General features: G+C 37.7%; 1 protein-coding gene across 1 annotated transcript in view; it reads right to left on the reverse strand.

Moving 5' to 3' along the window:
- Positions 1–14,450: 14,450 nt before the first annotated feature.
- The window catches only part of LOC150084394 (cell adhesion molecule Dscam1-like), a 687,198-nt gene continuing 676,846 nt past the window's right edge, over positions 14,451–24,802 (reverse strand). The window contains 1 exon segment of the mRNA XM_090376030.1: positions 14,451–14,930. Within this exon segment, the coding sequence (XP_090232156.1) occupies positions 14,872–14,930 (59 nt within the window). The 3' untranslated portion in view covers positions 14,451–14,871.

Genomic DNA, 24,802 nt, shown 5'->3' on the forward strand with positions numbered 1-24,802 from the left:
TCCGCTTACTGGAAGACCACTATCTAATCCAAGGTAATATCCTCTAGTTCATAGCATCACTCCTCTATGATAGGGTACTACAAGTTGATGCCTATGGACAATCGCACAAGAAGGCAATTTCTGCTGGCGTTCTGCAAGGAGGAGTCCTATCTGGCTTATTATTTACAGCCATCATTGCGCCTCTCGTCAATAACAATGAGAAAATCATCACGTATGCAGAGGATACAAAAATTCTAACGCCTATTGCTTCCAACAATCACCTTGAAGCTACAGCAAGCATTAATAATAGTCTTATCAACGTCGCCTCTTACCTCAAACAGTATGGGCTATCTATCAAACCACAAAAAACGAAACTAATGGTGTTCTCTCTCAGATCAACCCCTACAATAATAGCCCCAACACTCGATGGAACTGTAATATCTACCACTGCTACATATGCCGATTCGGGAATAGTATTTGACCCAAAACTCCGATTTTATGCTCATGTAGACAAGCTCACTTCCAGAGCAGCCTCTCTCTGATGGCTAGCTAAACAACAACTAATTTATGTTAAGGAGCCTCATTTAATTAAGAAATTCATCAGAACAATAATCTATTCTCCACCCCTCTATGCTGCAGAAGTGTGGGCATCAGCAACTACTACAACGAAGAAATCAATCCTCGCTGCAGAATTCTGGCTACTTAAATGGGCTAACCGGAAACTTGTCTCCCACCACAGGACAAAACTACAGCCTTAGCTACTTCACTGGGGATTCAGCGACTGCCTGATATCATGGAAATACAACGACTGATAGCTACAGTTAAAATGATCACAGGTCAGATCTCAACACCACCCATTTGGGATTCGTGTTACTGGCGAATACCCAAGCCAGAACTTCGGTCAACCCCAATGCTCTGCTTGAGGAATCGGAGGCTTCATATCTCAGACCACTTCCTCCCAAACCAAATGCTACCTGAAGTACAGCACCTTGATGCTGACTTGCATAGGTTTTGCAGCAATCAGACCTACAGGAAAGAAGTGTTAGCAGCTTGCTCCAATCCCAGAATCGAATAAGAAGAAGTTCGTGCGCCCTCCACACCATCTGCCACGTTTTCCTGTGCCACGACAAAATTCGTTTGACAGAGAAGTGCCATTCATGTATATTAGATATTTTTATTGTATATAAAATTTTTAAATAATAAAATTGTAAATAAGATATTTTTATTGTAAATATAACCGTATGATGTAACTCGCAAATATAGTTAATACTGCGTAATGTGAGGAAGTGTAATGGCATGTTTACATTTTACATTTTTAATTTTACAGTGTGCATTATCCATTATCTATTCTGATGTGAGCATTATCTATGTGCATTATCTATTATCTAACCATCTATTTTGATGTGAGCCCCTGGCCGTGACGGGACAATTGCAACTTCATTTAAATCTAAATATGTACATTTAAATCTATATATGTACATTTAAATCTATATATGTACATTGTATTCATTTAGTTGCAATAAAGATTTTCTCTCTCTCTCTCTCTCTCTCTCTCTCTCTCTGGTTGTGGGTTTTTTTTGAAGAACCAGGTGTATCGGGAAGGATGTCAAACTCTGGCAAATCTGAAGGTCAGCATTAGACGTCATGGGCTGGCTATTCCAGTTGACATGACGTCAAATGCTATCCTTAGTAGAAAATGCTGTTCTTCGAATGGAAACTGTTGTTGTCCAAAATGGAGGTCACATTGAACAATTGTAGCGCTGTACAAGTGATTTGTATTGCCACAGCGCCATATAGTAACAAATTTTGTAATTAATTTTTTTTCCCAATAAATGGCGAGCGCAATCTTTATTGAATCTGTTGTCCAAATTTCTCTTCAGTACGAGCCTTAGAACTCGCTCCAGAGCCCTCTACATAGGGATACTTTAATTTTAACAACCCTGTGTACCTTTTAACGGCGGATAAGGGAAAACCTGGAGCCCGTAAAAATTTAATGAAATACTTTGAAATTTCCTTTACGTATACTTGTATTTATATTATAAATACACATTATATACACACATACAAACATATTATATACAAGCTTATATATTTCCTTATCTACTAATTATCCTTCTGTAGCTATTCAGAAGTAGTTATTACAGAATATTAAATCTGTAATATTCATAAATGTCTGAAGTGTTAATGGAAATAAAGAATATCGAATAGTTGTTAGATTAACAAGTTGCACATAATAGTTCGACAGAAAAACCTTAGAAATTCGTGAAAATACAGTACTTATAGATTTGTATGCACGGTAAATATTTTTTCAATCAGTTTTATACCGGAAAAGTTTTTTCGATTTCCATAAGAGGTCATTATAAAATAATACTTGATAAGCAGATGAGGGGTAGAGGAAAGTTTGGCTAAAGAGGGTTTGGATCCAGTGTCTTAGAGTCCATCACGTATTGATCCATCCAAAGATAAATTATTTTTTTACCTCTTCGTGTACAAATACAGACTGCCTGTTACTGTATTCACTTGAGTTAATGCAAGTCACTTTTTATTAAGTAAAGCTTAGTAGTTCGGTAAACAATTATGCTGCTAATGAATGAACTTACACCTATACAGGCCGCCATAGCCGAGTGGTCAGTGCACTGGTGAATAAGTACACGTGCCTTGAGTGACCCGGGTTCAAGCACCGTGAATACAGTGCTGTTTCTTATATTATCTCTACCTTGTGAACTCCTCTGACCGTGTAGTCATCCCGGAGTAATAAACAGAAAATTCATTGTTATTAAAAAGGGCTACATTTCTACTTTTTCAATTAAGGCTTACCTTTATAACGCAGTCGTTTCAAATAAGCAAATAACGGGTGAAATCATAGTTTCGAACACCAAACATATAAATAACACAAAATGATGCACAAAAACCAAACGATAGCATAGCAATGTGCGCGACTGAAGCGGTCAAACAGTCGATTCCAAAACACTGGAGTCGATTCGCATGACAAGAGACGATTCCGTTATGACGTAAAGCCAGACTTCATGATTATCCTGAAGTAGAGAACGTTGTTTGATGGGTTTTCTTCAGCGGTAATTAAAAATAAAAAAAATAGAATAAATAAAATAATAATAATAAAAGTACAAGAGAGGGGTGATTGTTACAGCCAATTTCAGCGCTTGTTTCACAGCCAGTCTGAATCTCTAGTAATGCATTCTAGCAACATTTAGTCTTTTTTTTTATAATCGTAATCTTGTAATAAAAATTAAAACTTTCTTTTATTTTAAACCTTTTTTTTATTATTGTATTTTGAACATTTGATTTCAATTTTTATGCGTTTGTTGCTATTCCACTTCACTTTTTTTCTTTTTTGGACTTTTTGAGATATGTATTAATATTAAAACCAGACCTCATTAATGGTCTTTATGTTAGGCAGTCTTGGTGTTTCTTGTGTTATGCATTCACAGTTTTCAGCAGCACTCAGCATTGAATACTCGGTAAATAAGCTAAATAAAACAATTATATTTTGATATTATTACAAAATTTATGACAAATTAAACGGAATTCTATATATTTAAAGTGCACATTATTTTTCTCCATACACAGAGACAACTTTGTTCATTGCTGCATTTCTATGATTACCAGATTGCATGCATTGAACCCATACTCGGGCGACGCAGGGGATACAATTCATTCGTGCATCACACTGAAAATACCTCATATCCAAAAAAAAAAACAGAAAAGGGAACTACATCGGATATTGTCAAGTGGTCATCCTCCCACTTACTAACCCAGCCTAACGTTGGTGATTGCAGGAAAACCAGAGAATTTATGAAAACTGCCTGAGTGCACCTAAAGAAGGTTCACTTCAAAAATTGTGTGTGTGTGTGTGCGCACGCGCGGAGCAAGGTTAGCGAAAGTTAAGTGAAACTTCTTTAGGCAAACATTTATCAGTTGACCGAGGATCCTGTATTAACCATATGAATGCCTCAGGTGACGAATCTGCATGAATGGGAGCCCCGGAGATATGAGACTTTCCATTACCAAATCTAGTTTCGGCAAGTGCTGTGGCATTGGATGATACTTAAAACAATTTCACTTTGATAGAGCAGGAATCACTTTATTCTTGAGAGAGCCACGACAGCTGTTACAGGTCGTCATTTGACTTACATCCTCATTTGGAAATGTTGTTTGAAGAAGTGCATGATCTCGAGCTGCTACAATCTTCCCATCGTTCTTGAACCAAAGCCCATCACACACGAAACCGAAATCATTATCCAGGAATGTACGTTTAAACTGTGTGTGGATGCCTCAGTGTTTCTTAAAATCCTGTTGCTGTTACTGCTGTGTATTACGTGTTGAACGATTTCATGAAGTACTTCTGGCAGTCGGTTTTGGTTTCTTTGCTTTTCGTTTATGACTGGGCTTTGAGGGCTCTTCATCATTTTCATTTGAAGTAAAACTTCCATGACTCCTTCCAAATTCACTTCTGTTTTGGGGAGATGCAAGGATCTGAAGATGTGGATGGACCTTCTCCAGCAGTCCAGCTTCTTTGTTCAACTCCAACGCATGCTGCGATTTCTTCCACTGTCGAAATAGCTTAGATCTCTCCTTTGTACTCAATGGAAGTTGTTTCAGTGGTCGCATTGCACATATACGTGCTCTATACGCCTTACAACGCCCACTAGTGAACTCCTGCTTTACGATTGGCTCACTGTACGATCAAATCACTTTATGATGGACACTCCATAAAGAATACCATTCACTATATGATATGTAGTAAGTGCCAGCCATTGTGATCACATTTACGAATTGAATTTTAATTCTATTAATGGCAATTCTAATAAGCGAAAATAGGAGGAATATTAAGAGAGAGCAATGTTCAAGCAAAGTCCTCCACTTTGTTCTCAATATCTAGCAGGGAAAAGGAGGTGATTATCCCTCTGTATAAGGCAATGGTCAGGCCATGCCTTGAGTACTGCATACAAGTCTGGAGGCCTCATTTTAGAAAGGAGGTAGATTTGCTTGAGCGTGTACAGAGAAGGGCAACAAGATTGGCAAGGGGAATGAAGGGATCCCTTACCAAGAGAGGCTTAAGTTCTGCAAATTTCAGCAGCTGGAGACTAGGCACCTCTGATGTGATCTGTTGAGCCGCATAAGGACTTTAATGGGTTGAGCACGCTGAATTCTTATGGGATTCTTCTGCTTGCTCAGATTACGAACCTAAGGGGGCATAAATTCAAATTGAGGAAAGATAGTTGTAGAATAGATGTGTGGAAATTTGCCTTTAGCCAGCTGATGGTTAATTGCTGGAACAAACTTCCATCTGTCATTGTGGAAGGTGATAATTTAAATAAATTCAAGGAGGCACTGGACAAACTGTTAGAGGGAATGGTTGTGTGAATTTTTTTTTTTTTTTTTTGGCTGATGATACATAAGCTCATACACTTGCTTTCTTGCATCACATGCGTCTATTACTATTACCCACAGGCTATAAAAGTAAAGATATAAAGCACAGATTTACAATTTATTACTTTACCAATTAATAAAATTAAACGATGCGTGAAAATAGGAAGAATATTTTCAACAGGTTAGCAAAATAAAAAAATAATAAAAAAGAAAGGTAAAAAGACAATTACACCAGGTATCCCCAGGTAGTCATCCTCCCAATTACTGACCAGGTCCAATGCTGCTTAACTTTCGTGATTGTACAAGAACTGTGCCAGTGCCAGATAAAGGCATGGGCTAGCAGGGCCCTTGCCTGGGATGCCAAATTTTACAAATCATGTAAAAAAAAAAAATATATATATATATATATATATATATATATATCCTTAGTATAGTGGGCGCCAAAAAATCTTTCTGCCTGGGGTGCAAAAATACCTTGTTCCGGCACTGACCAGGGCATTTAACCTAGTATGATAGTTGATTCGTCTGAGTGCCTGTAATGCCTTTACTTAAGGCAACGGTCTCATTTTCGTTGTGTTTTTTGTCAATCCACGAATGCAAGTTATTCCTATCTGAAAACTCCTGGGGCATGCCTAAAGAAGTTTCACTTCAAAAGGGACTTTCCCAATCGAGCTTCTCCTTGCTATGCTTTTTCCCAACATTAACTGTCGCACCTGGGTTCTCCTCTTATGTTTCACTGGTTAACTGGTAACACGTATGTAATATGCTTTCCATATTCTGTAAACAGCATAGAGTGATATTTCATTAATAAAAGAAGAAGCAGAACCAAAAATTATTGCAGGTTCAAAGTTTTTCTTTTGTTAAGAATCAGTGTGCTATCTTCTATATTTATTTATTATTGCATGTATAAAAGACCAACTATTAATTTAATTTATCATGCAGTTTTAACCAGTGTACAGAGTTTGTACTATAAAGGCAAAACTGTGTCTAGTTTCCTTTCATTTTTTTTTTTAATATCTTAAAGTGGACAGTAATATATAGCATTAGCAGAGGCATATGATGCAAGAAAGCAAGATTATACAGCATAAGCCAAAAAAAACCTTCCCATTTTACCCATCTATTCACTCCAAACGTGTGTCTAGTTCTGCCTAGAATTTATTTTATTTAAGATGTTAGCTTCTACAGTGACAAATGGAAGTTTGTTCTAGCAGTCAACCACCTGTTGGCTAAAGGCAAATTTCCACAAATTTTCCTCAATTTGAATTTATGTCCCCTCAGGCAATTAATCTGCATCACATGCTCAAACCATTCAAGGCCTTATACACTTCAATCAGATCACCTCGCAGGTGCCTAGTCTCCAGACACTTTAATTTGCAAAACTTAAGCCTTTCTTCTTAAGAGCAACCCTTTGTTCCATTCACTAATCTTGTTGCACTTCTCTGTACTCGTTTCAGCAGTTCTACATCCTTCCTAAAATGTGGCCTCCAGATCTGTATACAGTACTCAAGGTGTGGCCTGACCATTGCCTTATACAAGGGGATAATTACATCCTTTTGCCTGCTAGAAAAAATTCTTGTATATCATTGACATGACACTACGAGCTACTCTTGCAGACCATCTGCACTGCTCAGAAAACTTCATATCTGACTGCACAATTATGCCCAGGTCCTTTTCATTCTCTACCACTGAGGGTGGTAGAGAATGAAAGTACCACACAGTTGATATGTTACTCTGGGGTTACTGCTACCCATATGCAGTACTTTACATTTTTCAATGTTAAACTTCAGTTGCCAGCTCTCAAAAGTTTAAAACCATTTAAAAGTTTTAGCTTCTGTAACTAGAAACACTGATATAATTCTCTTACTATAGAGTAATAAAACTATTAGTGAGTTGTTTGTAATAATATTAACAGTGGCATAGCTACTATGTAGGCAGGCAAGGCAATTGCCACCAAGCCCAGGCCCTTTTGGGGCCTGGTATCTTTGGCTAATTTTATTTAATTGTTTTCATATTAATTTATGACCTCCTTAGTTATGTGTTTGTGTGTGGAAAACAAATAGGAAAGGTATTTAAAGGGCAAGTATGTTATCGCCTAGCGAAACTTTGTTATGTATCACCTTGGGCTGCGATATGAGATCACCTTTGGGCTTTGGTGTATTCCTTAGGTGAACAAAAGACAGCTAAACTCCATTTGGTTTAAGAGTACAGTGGTGAGGGGTGCTTGGCAAGACCGATTTACGCAGGAACATTTTAAGGTTAAAAATGGCAATATATTATACTTGTATTCGGGAGAGAAGACCAATACGTCATAATTATAAATTGTGTGCAGTAAGCGAAGGACGTAAGTCGGATTGATCAGTGTCAACAATAGTTAACATAAATATAATCATTGGGACAGTCTGCATCTGTCTGACGTCTGCACCAATCACAAGCCGTCAAATTTGCACCCTATACCAAGCTACATTGCACTTTAAACCAAATAGACTTTAGTGATGCTATCGAATCTTATCTTATATGATTTTGATTATTATTATTCACCCTTTTGAAGCTGTTTTCGAAACACCTCACGCTTAACAGGGTAAGCTATTAATTTTATGCCCAGTTGCACCAATAAGACTTAAATTTTAAGCTAGACTTAAACTAAAAAACTGCACATCAAAAATTTGATGCAATACTCAATAACTCATTTGCCATTTCGTTTCGATACGATATTGTCAATTTAAGGAACACTTAAAATTTAAGTTACATTGGTGCAACTAGCCATTTTAATCAATTTATGCATGAAGTTTCACATACCTACTTTAAAAATCTAATGTTCATTTTTTTTTACTTTACTCCATAAATTGCAATGTCTGGCCATGTATATAAACACCTTAGTGATGCACAAAAATGAAAAAAAGGAAGGGAAACCACCGAAAAATCAAAAAAATTCAGAAGATTAATAATTTTTTCCAACGACAAGTGCAAGACAATCCAGGTAATGTACCAACTGAATTGAGTGAAGATCGCCCTGCTTCACTGGATCTGGCAAGAACAAATGACGATCAATACCATCATGTTATGGAAAATGAAGCAGTAAGTCCAGAAACAAACTCATTTGTTTATGAAGGTTCAAGATTAGATCCCTCAGTTATTTCGCAACAGTATCCAACAGTGCAAATTTTTCAGAAAATATTTCTGATGCAGACAAACGTATAATAATAGCTTCAGGTCCATGTCAACCTAAAGGCCACTACACACCTTCAGGTAAATCTGTCAGGTGTGCCTGCACAGGCACACTCTACAGGTCTACTGGAGCATGTAGATGATAAAACTGCACAGTTATTTTGACCTGCACAGGTGACCGGAGGAATATAAAAAATCATTCGATTTGCCTGAACTGGAGTGGCCTGAGCAGGCAAATTGGAGTGCGTGTAGAGACATGGCAGGCACACTGCCAGATTGGGGTATTTCCCTATTCGACTATCATTAAAAATTACATCAATTCTATGAAAAAAAAATTCACTATTAACTTCTTCCAGTTGCAAGAAATCTCAGAGTTGCAGTTAATCACTCGTGCGGTGAAATTGCCGTCCTCATAACAGTATCGTTTTTTTTAATTACTGGAGTAACTAATGAAAGAAGCTCTAAATCAGTTTCTTCATTCATCCACAAATAATTATGCCAATCTTTAGGGGCCAACTGCAATTCACTTAACAAGTTCACATGTGAATAAACTTTTCTTTTTTTCAACCATTCTTTGCACCATATATTATGTTTAAAACACTTTGTTGCAAATAATAAGCCAACTATTGCTAAAATGTCATCTGTCGATGCCATGGTTAGCCAACTGAATGAAGGCCACTACACACCTTCAGGTAAATCTGTCAGGTGTGCCTTCACAGGCACACTCTACAGGTCTACTGGAGCGTGTAGATGATAAAACTGCACGGTTATTTTGACCTGCACAGGCGAATGGGTTTACCAGAACATGTGGATGCACTATGGCATCCAGTAGATGTATTAATACAGAAATATTAGAGTTGCACAAACTCTGCCGCTGCTATACTAGGGATGCCAACAGCTCTGATTTATAAGTGCAAATTCCACATCCCTTTTTATGCTAATTGAGAAGGTGAAAATTCTAAATTTCAGCTTTTTATTGTTTGGCACATCATAATAGCATTAGCATTAGCATTAGTAGAGGCATTTGATGAAAGAAAGCAAGCTTATGAAGCATCAGCCAAAAAAAAAAAAAAAAAAAACAACTTCCACTTCACCCCTCTTGTTCGTTCAAAATACCTGTCCAGCTGAGCCTTAAACTTATTTAGGCTATCAACTTCCACGACAAGGGATAGAAGTCTGTTCCACAAACCAACCACCTGCAGGCTAAAGGCAAATTTCCGCACATCTATCCTACATCTGTCTTTCCTCAATTTGAATTTATGCCCTCTCAGGTGATTATTCTGAGCGAGAGGAAGAATCCCATCAGCATTGAGCATGCTCAAACCATTCAAGGCTTTATACACCTCTATCAGATCACCTCGCTGGTGCCTAGTCTCTAGACACTGTAATTTGCAAAACTGAAGCCTTTCTTCGTAAGAGCACCCCTTTGTTCCATTCACTAATCTTGTTGCCCTTCTCTGTACTCGTTCCAGCAGCTCTACATCCTTCTTGAAATGAGGCCTCCAGACCTGTATACAGTACTCTAGGTGTGGCCTGACCATTGCCTTATACAAGGGAATAATCACCTCCTTATCCCTGCTAGAAAAATTCCTATATATCATTGACAACACACCATGAGCTACTCTTGCAGCCCTTCTGCACTGCTCAGAGAACTTCATATCTGCCTGCACAACCACCCCCAGGTCCCTTTCATTCTCTACCACTGTCAGTGTAGTACCACAGAGTTGATACGTTGCTCTGGGGTTGCTGTTTCCCATGTGTAGTACTTTACATTTGTCACTGTTAAACTTCATTTGCCACCTCTCAGCCCATCTGCTCAACCTTTCCAGATCCTGTTTCAGCAGCATAGTGTCAGTAGTGTCCTTGACAACCCTGCCTACCTTTGTATTGTCTGCAAACTTTGACATTAAGCTTGATATACCCTCATCAATATCATTTATGAATACAGAAAACAATAATGGACCCAACACTGAGCCCTGAGGGACTCCACTAATAACATTAGTCCATGACGAGCAGTGTCCATTGATTACCACACTGTCTTCTCCCCCTCAGCCAGCCCTTTATCCACAGCAGCAATTTGCCTCCAATGCCACACTGCTCCAATTTGTGCAGCAGTCTTCCATGTGCAACAGTATCAAAAGCCTTTCTAAGATCCAAGTATATAATATCAAAGTTATTCCCTGCATCCAGTTCCTTTGTGACTGCATCATAGTATCCAATAAAATTGGTCAGGCAAGACTTCCTCTTAACAAAACCATGCTGTGTCCAAGCTATAGCTGAAGTCTTGTCTAAATGATCCTGCAGTGCTTCTTTAACTAGTGCCTCCATTAATTTTCCTGGAACAGAAGTTAAACTCACAGGTCTATAATTACTTGTGTCAGCCTTTGATCCTCCTTTGTGAATTGGGGTGACATTTGCACATCTCCAGTCCATGGGTACTTCCCCTGAGTCCAAGGAAGCTCTCATAATTATGGCTAAGGGTTTGCTTACTTCCTTTGCTGCCTCCTTTAATATAACTGGATAGATCCCATCCATCCCGGGTGCCTTTCTTGTGTTTATCTTCAACAATTTCTCCTCCACTTTACTCTCAGTTATTACAAGATTCTCTAGCTTACTGCCAGAGTTGAATACACCTCTGGCATTCCCGTCACTGAATAACTCCTCATGTGTGAATGTCGATGCAAAATATTCATTTAGTTTCTTAGCTACATGAGCAGGATCGTCAACAGTTGACCCATCGATATCAAGTGGACCAATCTGATTCATCCCCTTCCTTCTAGAGTTTACATAAGTAAAGAACTCTTTGCTGTTTTTCTTTGCATCCCTTGCCAAAGATTTCTCGTAATCTGCCTTCGCCTGCTAACTCCTTTGTAACTTGGTTACAGATCAACTTGTATCTATCATAGGCTTCTGTGTCATGTGTTAAATTGTATGTATCCCATGCATGTTTCTTCTCTGCCATATGCCTCATCAGTTCATCTGACATCCATTTAGGCCTAAACCTTGAACAATATATCTTAGTTGGTATGTAAAGCCTAGTAGCTTCCAAGATACGATCTTTGAATGCTTCCCATTTTGCATTTGCTGTTGGTAACATCATCAGTTGATCCCACTGTATAGAATTTAAATACTGTCTCAGTCCATCGTAGTCGCCTTTACGAAAGCAATAACCCTTCCCTTTACCCCTAATGGTAGTACCTCTTTGAGTAAATCCCACTTCAGCACACTGTGATCACTGCCACCTAGTGGTTCATTTATCTGCAAATTCTTAATGCATGAAGAATCACTGCTGATAACCAAATCAAGAGTATTCCTCCCTCTAGTTGCTTCCTGAACATGCTGATGTAGAAAACAATCATTCAATAAATCCACAAAAGCCTTGCTAGTGTGTGAGTGACCAGCGTCCAAATTCCAGTCAATATCTGGGAAATTAAAATCTCCCATTATAAGACTCTCTGATTTACTGGCCCACTCTATTTCCCTGTACAGTATCTTATTATACTCATCAGAGTCATTAGGCCTATCACACACTCCTACTCTCAATTTTGATCTCCCAATGCTTATGTCACACCAAACTGACTCGACACTGCACTGTCCAGCGATGTCCACTGGCTTCACTTCCTTGGATTTTATGTGGTTCTTAACTAATAACATAACCCCTCCTCCCTTCATATCCAGTCTATCCTTTCTGTAGACGTTGTACTCCCCAAATTCCAGTTCTGCATTCCTTATATCTGTGTGACACCACGTCTCTGATATCCCAACAATATCTGCCTTTGATGTTTTGAGCAATACCTCAAATTCATCAAATTTATTTACTAAACTCCTAGCATTGGTGTACACGCAAGTATACATGCACCTATTTCTATTCTTAGCTACCGTAACACAACCCATGTGTTTACTTGTACCGCAATGACTCCCGGCAGTCTGAAATATCCTGCATCTTGTTTTTCAGGCTTCTGCTCATTCCAATAGAAGCAGTGCAAGAATCTCTTTCACCTCTGCCACTGGCTACTGTTAATCTATTCGTCTTTTTTTCCCCCCAAGCTAGCAGTTTTCCGACCCACCTAACACTGCCTCGATAGCATCAGCAAATATTCTTGCACCCTTCCTATTTAAGTGTATCCCATCCCTGTAGAAGCAATCCCTCCTGTTAACAAGTACAGTCCAGGCTGAAAAAAATTCTACCCCTTGAGCCTTGCACAATCTTTCCAGGGCCGAATTGATCGACAAGGCTCTCATCACATACTCCCTCCTATCGTGTCTGGGCAGAATTGCAGACACTTTCAATTTCAACCCTATTTCACGGCTTTTTTTCAACAGTGACCTGTACTTGTTAAGCAATTCTGCCGGTCTCCTACTCTTGATATCATTAGTGCCAACGTGTACAACTATATCACCTTTTGTGCCCTTAAAATATCATATCTGCTCTACAACGTCATCAACCTTTGCCCCTAGCAGACATACCCTGGTCCTGTTCCACCTATCCTTTTTACAAAGCATGTTACCCGTTTCCCTGACAATAGAGTCACCAACAACAAAATAATATGGAATGTGCTTTTCTTAGGATTAGTATTGGCTATACAATATAAAAATTAAGACAGCAGCCAAAAAAAAAAAAAAAAAACCCTGTATGCTTCCCTCCCTTTCCATAGGCACAAATCCAGCAGGTCTTGGAATTTATATGTTTCTGGCCTCAACTACCCATGAAGGAAACTTAAGAGTACAAATTACATATACTATATCTGAAAATGTGTATCTCGAGGGATAACTGCATAGGGAAGTACTTTAGTGTCATATGTAAGAACTTTTCTCTGCTCTTCAAACCAGAAAATACATTACATTCTCTCAGCACCAGTAAACATCACCATTTTTTTCAATCATAAGTGATCTTAATGTAATGGTAAGGTAGCCACATTTTCTGAACTAGAAAATGCGACACTTTATCACACTCACTTATGTTATATGCATAGCAACGTAATCATGATATGCATTTGTTTTTTTGCTGTAATGGGCTGTATTACACAGAATTTGTGTATGTTTTGAAACCTTTTTAGTTCAAGTGTTTTAGTAATTATTATATTCATAAAAGTTTTTGTATACCCAGATTTGAAAAGTTCAGTCAGACAAAATGGTTAGCAATTGATAGACTAGCAAGAAAACATAGTTGTAACATAAATAACTTATAAAAATCTTTTCACTGTAAATACTTTTCTATGGAATCTATTTTCTTAAGACTGTATTATGTGTGGAGTAACAGTTGTTTGTAGTTTGTGATGTTACCAACCTGGAATGGTTTTATCCTAACTCAAAAAATATGGGAGCTTCCACAGGACAAAAGAAATATGGGACACCGGTGTGTGTTTGGTTGACTTATAAACTTGTGAACTTCTGTTTTGTGTTCACCCTTTATAATGCTGTCAGTACAATATTGAATTTACATTTTAATTGTATTCATGTCCTTTAATCACATCATGGACTTTCGTAACATTTTTTCAGCTGTAATCTGTTTAAATCAAGATTTCATTATGTTTTGTAAATAAGAATAATTGGTAAAATGCATTTTTTCTATTTTTTTATTTTTTTATTTAATACTAAATTCAGTTCCAAAACTTTAATCAATTACTCATGCCACTGACTTCAATCATATAGAAGCCTTTGCTTTATGCAACAAATATACACAAACATTTCATGAGTTTGTGGCAACACCCTAAATAGTTTAACAGTTTTAAATTATCAGATAAGAGCATCTGGCAGGAGACGACTTCTGAAAAACCCCCAGAAATCTGTGAAATTTACAATTCACAATAATTTTGACAAATCATTAAAAAGTAGTTTGACAGTTTCTTGTACATATAACTTACCACTGCAAGGGAATAGTCAGGACTTTGTTCCATTATATTTACTTTAGAAGTGATGTTTTCTCCATTTTAATATAGAAATTACTGGCAGATTCAGTTTATGCCTTTTGGTTCTTTTATGGTCGTGTTCAAACTTTTAAGCCAGAAGTTCCAATCGTGGAAGTTCACTTGTTCTGGCAATCCTTGTATTGAGTTTTAAAACATAAGCACATGCATAAAGATAGTTCTTCCATAATTAATGGAAGATAGCCATCCATCATCACTTGGGGCGGGAATGTAAGTTCTCACTTATAACTGTGGAAAATAAATCTTCTTGATATTTCTACCTATTGGACGCTTAACAAGGTGGTTCATCACACTGTGATGGCACTGGACAGAGCTTCAGCAAAGTTTACTTGTATATATAATATATTGATTCGATTAACAGAGCTTCGTTGATTCATAGCATGCCTCCAATCCTTTCTGTCAACGTGGCTCAAGTAACAAAAATTCTTCCTCCACCATCATAATGTTCAGCTGTGTGGAATAGTTTCCCTATAAAAGAATATAAAACAAAATCTTGTATTTCAGAAGTTTGCATATTTTGAATACCTTTATTCAGTATTGTTGCATTTATTTTTTATGTGTATCTTGCACTGGTTCAGACTGACAAATCCAAAATATAAAAACTTGTGGAGAACTTAGCAGTACATATGTGTTAATAATGTTAGTCTGGCTTTGAAAAATGAAAAATAAAACTATGAAAGCTATTAGTATAAGGAATTTTTATATTTTATATTTAAGTAATCAGTATTTCACATAATGTTCTTGATCAATATATTAGAAAAATAAAAAGTCTTACTTTCATAGTTCTGTGGCATTTTGTATACCAGAATGCAGAACTGATTTTAAAATGTGTTAAATGACAACATGATCTAACTAACATGGCTTCTGAAGGATATACTGTGTATATATATACAGGGTGATCCAAAAGTCAGTAAACAATTAAATAATCCGTATTTTAGTGAATTTTTGACATATGGTAATGAGATTAGTGCAGAAATGCATAGAATTACATGGGGTTTTTTCTGAAAGAATGTCAAAATTATTTCCAAATATATCCATCAGGTGGAGTTTTATCTGTAACACGACAAAGCACCTCATTATAGTAAATGTTCAATGTGGCAGCCTTCATTGTCGAGCACTGCCTGAAGACGAGTAACGACGTTATGGACAGCATGAAACAGCATTTCTGGAGGTATACAGAGTCTTTTAGCATTGCCAGTGACATTGAGTGATCTCTGTAAACCCGTGACTTCAGGTAGCCCCATAATCAAAAATTGCAGGGCGTCAGGTTGGGAGACCTCGGTGGCCATTCAAGCTGAAAGTGACGACTTATCACTCAATTATCTCCAAACGCTGAGAGTAACAGTTGTTTCACAGGAGAAGCAATATGGGGTCCTGCATGAATGTCACAACATCCAAAGCTTGCCTTTCCCCCAGGCTAGGGATAATGCAGTTTCAAAACCAGAGCCACTGATTTCCTGAAAGAAAAATGGCCCTATAACAAAAGAAGAGGTGAATCCACAACCATACCATTACTTTTGACTGATGCAATGGAGTTTCTGTGTAAGCTCCAGGGTTTTCCATTGCCAAAATTCTGCAATTGTGTGTGTTTACAGTGCCATTGAGAGTAAAATGGGCTTCATCCGTCCACAAAACATCTGACAGCCAGTTGTCATGTTCTTCAGTTCGCTGAAAGAACTATAACGCAAATGCTTTCCGCTTTGCAAAATTGGGACTCCTAAGTTCTTGAAGGTGTTTAATTTTGTACGGATATCTACGGAGGACTACTCTTAGTGCTCTCTACACACTCCCAAATGGGATGCCAATTTGACGTGAAACTTCATGAGATCTTGCTTTTCCATGTGATGATAATGCCATTGGAGTATCCATGTCTTCCACAACTGCAGCTGCAGTGGTAGCATATGTTGATGGTCTTCCACTTCATGGACAATCTTGTAACAACCCAGTTGTCTCAAATTTCTTAATCATCTTTAGCCCTGCAACAATCAATGGTCCTTTACCACGTCACATACCCTTCAGCTGACAGAAAGATCGCAAAGCTGCAGTTGCAGATTCAGCGTTAAGGTAATAACTTTTCACCAACAGTGCTTTATCCAGTAATGATAACATGACCGCTTAGCTTCTTTTCTTTTTCTTTCCCAAACGTTCACTAAACTGCTTAGCTGCTGTTCTTGCGGTGCCTTTATATCAGACACTTGCACAACATCATTCATGATACAGCATCACCTGGTGGACATATTTGGAATTATTTTTGACATTCTTTTGGAAAAAACCTCACGTAATTCTGTGCATTTCTGTGCTAATCTCGTTACCATACGTCAAAATTCACCGAAATACCGATTCTTTAATTGTTTACTGACTTTTGGATCATCCTGTATATACACAGTGAGTTTTTAAATCACATATGTCATACTTTTGGCTATTCTGTTCTTGGTACTGGTGAAGTAGCAATGATGGCAGGTAAGTGGTTGATTGTTTGCTTGTAAAACTTTGTTAACTAGAAATTTTGTTATAAAGAAATATGAACTTTTCAATAAAATAAAATAATTCAACATTCCGAAATATAGCAAAAGATGGAAAATAAATCAAAATTAGTAACGAATGGGCCTGGAGTACTGGGGTCCATAGTTTATAATATACACGCAAGTTAGTTATAACCCAGTTTAATACAAATATATACTAACAAAATCAGTAGCTTTCGAGACGCGTGTCTCTTTGTCAACTGACAAATTAAATACAAAAAAAAAAAATTTGATTTTGTTAGTATATATTTGTATTAAACTGGATTATAACTAACTTGCGTGTATATTATAAATCAAAATTAAGCAGGAATAAATAAATTTTCTAACGTTTTAAAACAATTAATTTATTAATAGATACACAAATATTAAGAAATGATTTTTTAGTATGTACATGATGCACATGATATAAGTACACTTGAATTATTTTGTAAAATACTTACTTTTTGTTGCACACTAGATTTCAAATATATTTTCAAGAACATTTTTTTCACACTGAAGACCTTGACAGTTTCGGCTGCTGCCAGCATTTCATGTTTGGAAGATTTAATATCTTTATTGCTGTCATTTTCCTCCACCTCATCATCAATATTGTCACTAATTCTTTGAATACTGTCCAAAATGTCAGAGTCACTCAGATATTCAGCTACTATGATGTCCTTGACCATCCTTCTTGGTGATTCCCTTCTAGTTCTCTCTCTCTCTCTCTCTCTTAGGGTAACTTAGGAATTTTTTTTTTTTTTTTTTTTTTTTGGCTGGTGCTGCATAAGCCTCAGGCTTCCTTGCACCATATAGCTAATAATAATAATAATAATAATAAATTTTTGACAACTCTGATGCATATCCACAAATCTCTAACACAATCTGCAGCTCTATTCCCAGTGTGATTTTTCTCAATATATATATTTGGTAGTCATTTTCAAATTCTTAGTAATGTCTTGAATCAGTTGCCTACAGTTTAGATGCATTTGGAGGGAAGAAGACAAACTTCACACTCGTAAGTTTTTAAATTACTCAGTGAGGGTGGGCACGGTAGTTGTCAATAGTCAACATGATTTTTCTGTTTTCTTTTGTCATCTTTCTATCTAAATCTAAAATATTAGAAATTTCACTTGTCATCCAAGATTTTTTGTTGTAGTCCAGCTTTAAAGACTTCACTCCTTTGAGGCACTGGACTATTTACTTTTGGCTAAAATGAAACACTTCAGCTTTTCATTGCCAGCATATTTGTTGCTGTTGTTGTTATTTGGTTTTTAGGAGCATTAGCAACTGAGGCCATATTGCTCCGGGATATGCGGTGGTCATTCCCTGAATGACCTTTCCGCATCCTCCGTATTTGGTGGTGACGGGCTCGAACCCCGGTCTAATCAAGAAGCGTGTGCTACGCACTGATGCTCCTTCCCACCTGGCTACGGAGGCGCCAAATATTTGTTGCAACCAAGACTGTATTTCTCTCCTTATAATTTTTACCACCTAATACATTTACCTACTAATACATTTATCACTTTTGAAAAGTCAGTGCCTTGTTTGCAAACATTAAAAAAAAAAACATAGACCCTGTTTCGTCAATGTTGAGTATACTTTAGGCTCGTAATCCATAACTGTTTTCAAAACTGTTTCTTTCTAATGAGTACAGTCTTCTTCGATTACACCTCTAATTTTGCCAAAAATAACATTCATGAGTAAGTCATGGTGCTTTTTAAATTTGTCCTGCCAATCAAAGCTTGCTTGGAATGTTTTTTTTATGCTTCAGGAAGGATGCATATTCCATAGCCTTTTCTTTTATTAATGGCCCTCATATCAGCATAATAACTGGGTCCAGTTTCCTTGAATAGTTTGAGAATGGAAGCATGGGTTTTCAGAATTATTGACACACTACTGGTAGGAATATCAAATTTTAAGAAAATTTCTCTCTCCAGCTCTTTTTTTTTTTAAACATTCTGATCCACATATTAAGCATTTTCACTTTTCCACTACACTCAAGGATTTCTCTTAACATTATAAGGTTACTTGCACAGCAGATAAAACAAAACTGAATATAGGGCCCACTTGTATCTACTGCGTATACAGAGAGATGGGAAAATGTGTAGTCATACCATCTGCAAAACTGTAGTTTCCATTATATTGAAATTTTTTTTCATTCTACAGAAACTGTTTTAAATGTAATTACCAAGGGGAATTCAAAAAATATTCACTAAATATAAAAATTTGCTATTAAGAAGTGTATTAAACAGAGATCTGACTGTATTTTCCAAATTTCCTAAATTTAATCCTAAATGTAAATTTGAATCAAATTTAACTATAACCTGTATTTAATTAAAATCTAAATTTAACTATGATAATTTTAGTCTTATGCACGTAACTTATAATAATTTATCAGAGTAACTTATAACAGTTTAACTATTATCCCATTTATTTACCATCACTGCAATAACTGATGACATGGTGAGAACATATCATAAATCATCTGTATATTTTTCAAGTAGAAACCAACAGATATTTAGATCTTATTTAATGTTAGTCCTTATTCCTCTTTTAATACATAGCATGGTTAGTTTTAATATATGGCACAGTTAGTTTTATTCCTCTTTTAATACATGATCAGAGTACATGCTCTGACAGAAGATGCAGCGGATGAAGCAAAGGATGCCTTTTACAGAGCACTGGACAGGATATTAGATGAGGCCCCAAGATATGATATTAAACTCATCCTTGGTGATTTAAATGCCAAAGTTGGGAGAGAAGAAGTACACCAACTGTAAGAAGAAACAGCTTACATGAAACCAGTAGTGAAAATGTGGAAAGGCTAATAGACTTTGCAAGAGGGGAAAGGTTTTAACAATAGTAGCACACACAAATCTTTTCTCTGAGGTCGAGGATTTCCTGTGCGGACGTGCCTTTCTGCCGCTCTTGGAATAGAGAAGTTTTTTCTGATTTATTTTCTGCTTTATTAGTTTAAATTGACATATTAACTTATTTCTAGAGTAGCTTTATATTCCTATTTACGGTACTTAAAGTTAAAATAACTTAGATAGAGATTTTGTAGGTATTACTTAGTATCGGAAAGGGTATCAAATCCACGTGTTTACCGTTCATAAACGGCCGCCATTGCTACGTGAAAATTAATCAGTAAAATCTATTAATCTTGTCGAACTTCATTGGCAATTAAATTGTAATTTTAACTATACATATAACCACTTAGGTTACGGAACATAAATAATTAGTAAAAATAAATAATTAATACATAACTTGATACAGAAGTTATATAAAGGGATTTCGTAGATAACACTCGTTACTGAAGCGCGATACAGCATATCCGGAATTCGACAGCATTAGCTTTGTATAGTATAGTGCATAATATAATATTGTCAATTAATCAGTACATCTATTAATCTTGTTAAACTTCATTGTCAATTAAATTGTACTTTTAACTATATATATATAACGACTTAGAGTACAAACGTAGCAAATAATTAATACATACTTGATACGGAAGTTATATAAAGGGAACTCGTAGATAACACTCGATACCGAAAAATAAATATAGCGTTATAACTGTGTTAAGATACAAGTTTAAGGTTTTAATTTTGTTCTGAAATTGTAATTTTATTGACATTTAAATCGAAATCATGACTCTGACCAGAGCAGCAAAGCAAAAGGCTCAAGCTAATGGGAGTGCTGTGACTCAGGGGAGAACTGAGGGGGGCGGTTGCCCCCTGAATCACGGCCTTTTAAGATGCACTGTTTGCTTGATGTTTGCGGAGCAATCGGGTACGGGACATGATACTGCCATGGGGGATGTCTTTGTGTGTGCACGATGCAAGGAGTGCAAGGAAATTAGGCGACAACTCGGCGTTGTTATGGGCCTATATGAGACCTTGAAGGACAGGGTGGATGCCCTCGAAGGAAATAAATTGAGGGGCCCATCAAGCTCTCAGCTGCCCACATCAACACCAGAGCTTGGACTTGGTCATCTTGCAACACAGAGGCAGCCCCCAAGGCAGAATGCGCTGGTCCAACAGGAACTAGTAGTTGTTGGTGACTCAATTGTCAGGGAAACGGGGAACATGCTTTGTAAAAAGGATAGGTGGAACAGGACCAGGGTATGTCTGCCAGGGGCAAAGGTTGATGATGTTGTAGAGCAGATATCATCTTTTAAGGGCACAAAAGGTGATATAGTTGTACACGTTGGCACTAATGATATTAAGAGTGGGAGACCAGCGGAATTACTTAACAAGTACAGGTCACTGTTGAAAAAAAGCCGTGAAGTAGGGTTGAATTTGAAAGTGTCTGCAATTCTGCCCAGACACGATAGGAGGGAGTATATGATGAGAGCCTTGTCGATCAATTCGGCCCTGGAAAGATTGTGCAAGGCTGAAGGGGTAGAATTTTTTTCAGCCTGGACTGTACTTGTTAACAGGAGAGATTGCTTCTACAGGGATGGGATACACTTAAATAGAAAGGGTGCAAGAATATTTGCTGATGCTATCGAGGCAGTGTTAGGTGGGTCGGAAAACTGCTAGCTTGGGGGGAGACAAAGACTAATGGATTAACAGTAGCCACGGGCAGAGGTGAAAGAGATTCTTGCACTGCTTCTATTGGAATGAGCAGAAGCCTGAAAAACAAGATGCAGGATATTTCAGAGACTGCTGGAAGTCATTGCGGTACAAGAAAACACATGGGTTGTGTTAGGGTAGCTAAGAATAGAAACAGGTGCATGTATACTTGCGTGTACACTAATGCTAGGAGTTTAGTAAATAAATTTGATGAATTTGAGGTATTACTCAAAACATCAAAGGCAGATATTGTTGGGATATCAGAGACGTGGTGTCACACAGATATAAGGAATGCAGAACTGGAATTTGGGGAGTACAACGTCTACAGAAAGGATAGACAGGATAGGAAGGGAGGAGGGGTTATGCTATTAGTTAAAAAACACATAAAATCCAAGGAAGTGAAGCCAGTTGACATCGCTGGACAGTGCAGTGTTGAGTCAGTTTGGTGTACATAAGCATAGGTAAATCAAAATTGAGAGTAGGGATGTGCTATAGGCCTAATGACTCTGATGAGTATAATAAGATACTGTACAGGGAAATAGAGTGGGCCAGTAAATCAGAGAGTCTTATAATGGGGGATTTTAATTTCCCAGATATTGACTGGAATTTGTGGGTTGGTCACTCACACACTAGCAAGGCTTTTGTGGATTTATTGGATGATTGTTTTCTACACCAGCATGTTCGGGAGGCAACTAGAGGGAGTAATACTCTTGATCTGATTATCAGTAGTGATTCTTCATGCATTAGGAATCTGCAGATAAATGAACCACTGGGTGGCAGTGATCACAGTGTGCTGAAGTGGGATTTACTCAAGGAGGTAACTACCATCAGAGGTAAAGGGAAGGGTTTTTGCTTTCGTAAAGGAGACTATGCTGGTCTGAGACAGTATTTAAATTCTATACAGTGGGACCAACTGATGATGTTACCAACAGCAAATTCAAAATGGGAAGCATTCAAGGAACTAATCTTGGAAGCTACCAGGCTTTACATACCAACCAAGAAATATTGTTCAAGGTTCAGGCCTAAATGGTTGTCAGATGAACTAATGAGACATATGGCAGAGAAGAAAAATGCATGGGATACATACAAATTAATGGGTGACGTGGAAGCCTATGATAGATATAAGTTGGTCTGTAACCAAGTCACAAAGGAGATTAGGCAGGCAAAGGCAGATTATGAGAAATCCTTGGCAAAGGATGCAAAGAAAAACAGAAAAGAGTTCTTTACCTATTTAAACTCAAGAAGGAAAGGGATGAATCAGATTGGTCCACTGGATGTTGATGGTTCAACAGTTGAGGATCCAGCTCAGGTGGCTAACAATCTAAACGAGTATTTTGCATCTACATTCACACATGAGGAGTTATTCAGGAAGGGGAATGTCGTAGGTGAAGTAAACATTGGCAGTGAGCTAGATGATTTTCTAATAACTGAGAGGAAAGTGGAGGAGAAATTGTTGAGGATAAACATAAAAAAGGCACCCGGGGTGGATGGGATCTATCCAGTTATATTAAAGGAGGCAGCAAAGGAAGTAAGCAAACCCCTAGCCATAATTATGAGAGCTTCTTTGGACTCAGGGGAGGTACCCATGGACTGGAGATGTGCAAATGTAACCCCAATTCACAAAGGAGGATCAAAGGCTGACACAAGTAATTATAGACCTGTTAGTTTAACTTCGGTTCCAGGAAAATTAATGGAGGCACTGGTTAAAGAAGCACTGCAGGATCATCTGGACAAGAATTCAGTTATAGCTCAGACACAGCATGGGTTTGTTAAGGGCAGGTCTTGTCTGACCAATTTGATTGGATACTATGATGTAGTCACAAAAGAACTGGATGCAGGGAATAACTTTGATATTATATATTTGGATCTTAGAAAGGCTTTATATACTGTTGCGCATGGAAGACTGCTGCACAAATTGGAGAAGTGTGGCATTCGAGGCAAATTGCTGCTATGGATAAAGGGATGGTTGAGTGGCAGAAGACAGAGAGTGGTAATCAATGGACACTGCTCAACGTGGACTAATGTTATTAGTGGAGTTCCTCAGGGTTCAGTGTTGGGTCCATTGTTGTTTTCTGTATTTATAAATGATATTGATGATGGTGTATCAGGCTTAATGTCCAAGTTTGCAGACGATACAAAGGTTGGCAGGGTTGTTAAGGACACTACTGATACTATGCTGCTGCAACAGGATCTGGAAAGGTTGAGCAAATGGGCTGAGAGGTGGCAAATGAAGTTTAACATTGACAAATGTAAAGTACTACATATGGGAAACAGTAACCCCAGATCAACGTATCAACTCTGTGGTACTACGCTGACAGTGGTAGAGAATGAAAAGGACCTGGGGGTAATTGTGCAGGCAGATATGAAGTTCTCTGAGCAGTGCAGACGAGCTGCAAGAGTAGCTCATGGTGTCTTGTCAATGATATACAGGAATTTTTCTAGCAGGGACAGGGATGTGATTATTCCCTTGTATAAGGCATTGGTCAGGCCACACCTAGAGTACTGTATACAGGTCTGGAGGCCTCATTTCAAGAAGGATGTAGAGCTGCTGGAACGAGTACAGAGAAGGGCAACAAGATTAGTGAATGGAACAAAGGGTTGCTCTTACGAAGAAAGGCTTAAGTTTTGCAAATTACAGAGCCTGGAGACTAGGCATCGCCGAGGTGATCTGATAGAGGTGTACAAGGCTTTGAATGGCTTGAGCATGCTCAATGCCGATGGAATTCTTCCTCTTGCTCAGAATAATCACCTGAGAGGGCATAAATTCAAATTGAGGAAGGACGGATGTCGGATAGATGTGCGGAAATTCGCCTTTAGCCAGCGGGCAGTTGGTTTGTGGAATAGACTTCCATCGCTTGTTGTTGAAGTTGATAGCCTAAACAAATTTAAGGCTCAGCTGGACAGGTATTTCGAACGAATTGAGGGGTGAAATGGGAGTAGTGGTTGTTTTTTTTTTTTTTTTCTTTTTTTTTCTTTTTTTTTGGCTGATGCTGAATAAGCTTGCTTTCTTGCATCATATGCCTCTACTAATGCTAATGCTAAATTTCCCACAATTATAAGAATATCCACAAAGAAACCTGGATTTCACCTGACGGTATCACACAAAATCAGATAGATCACATCCTCATTGATACTCGTCATGCTACAGATGTAATGGGTGTGAGGAGCTACAGGGGGCAGACTGTGATTCAGACCATTTTATGGTATGGTGCCATTTGCAAAATAGGCTCTCAAAGGTATACAGAGGGAAAGGTAGGATAACAAA

Source organism: Mastigoproctus giganteus, chromosome 6, assembly GCF_048544385.1.
Source record: "Mastigoproctus giganteus isolate SK-2022 chromosome 6, ASM4854438v1, whole genome shotgun sequence".
Taxonomy (NCBI): domain Eukaryota; kingdom Metazoa; phylum Arthropoda; class Arachnida; order Uropygi; family Thelyphonidae; genus Mastigoproctus; species Mastigoproctus giganteus.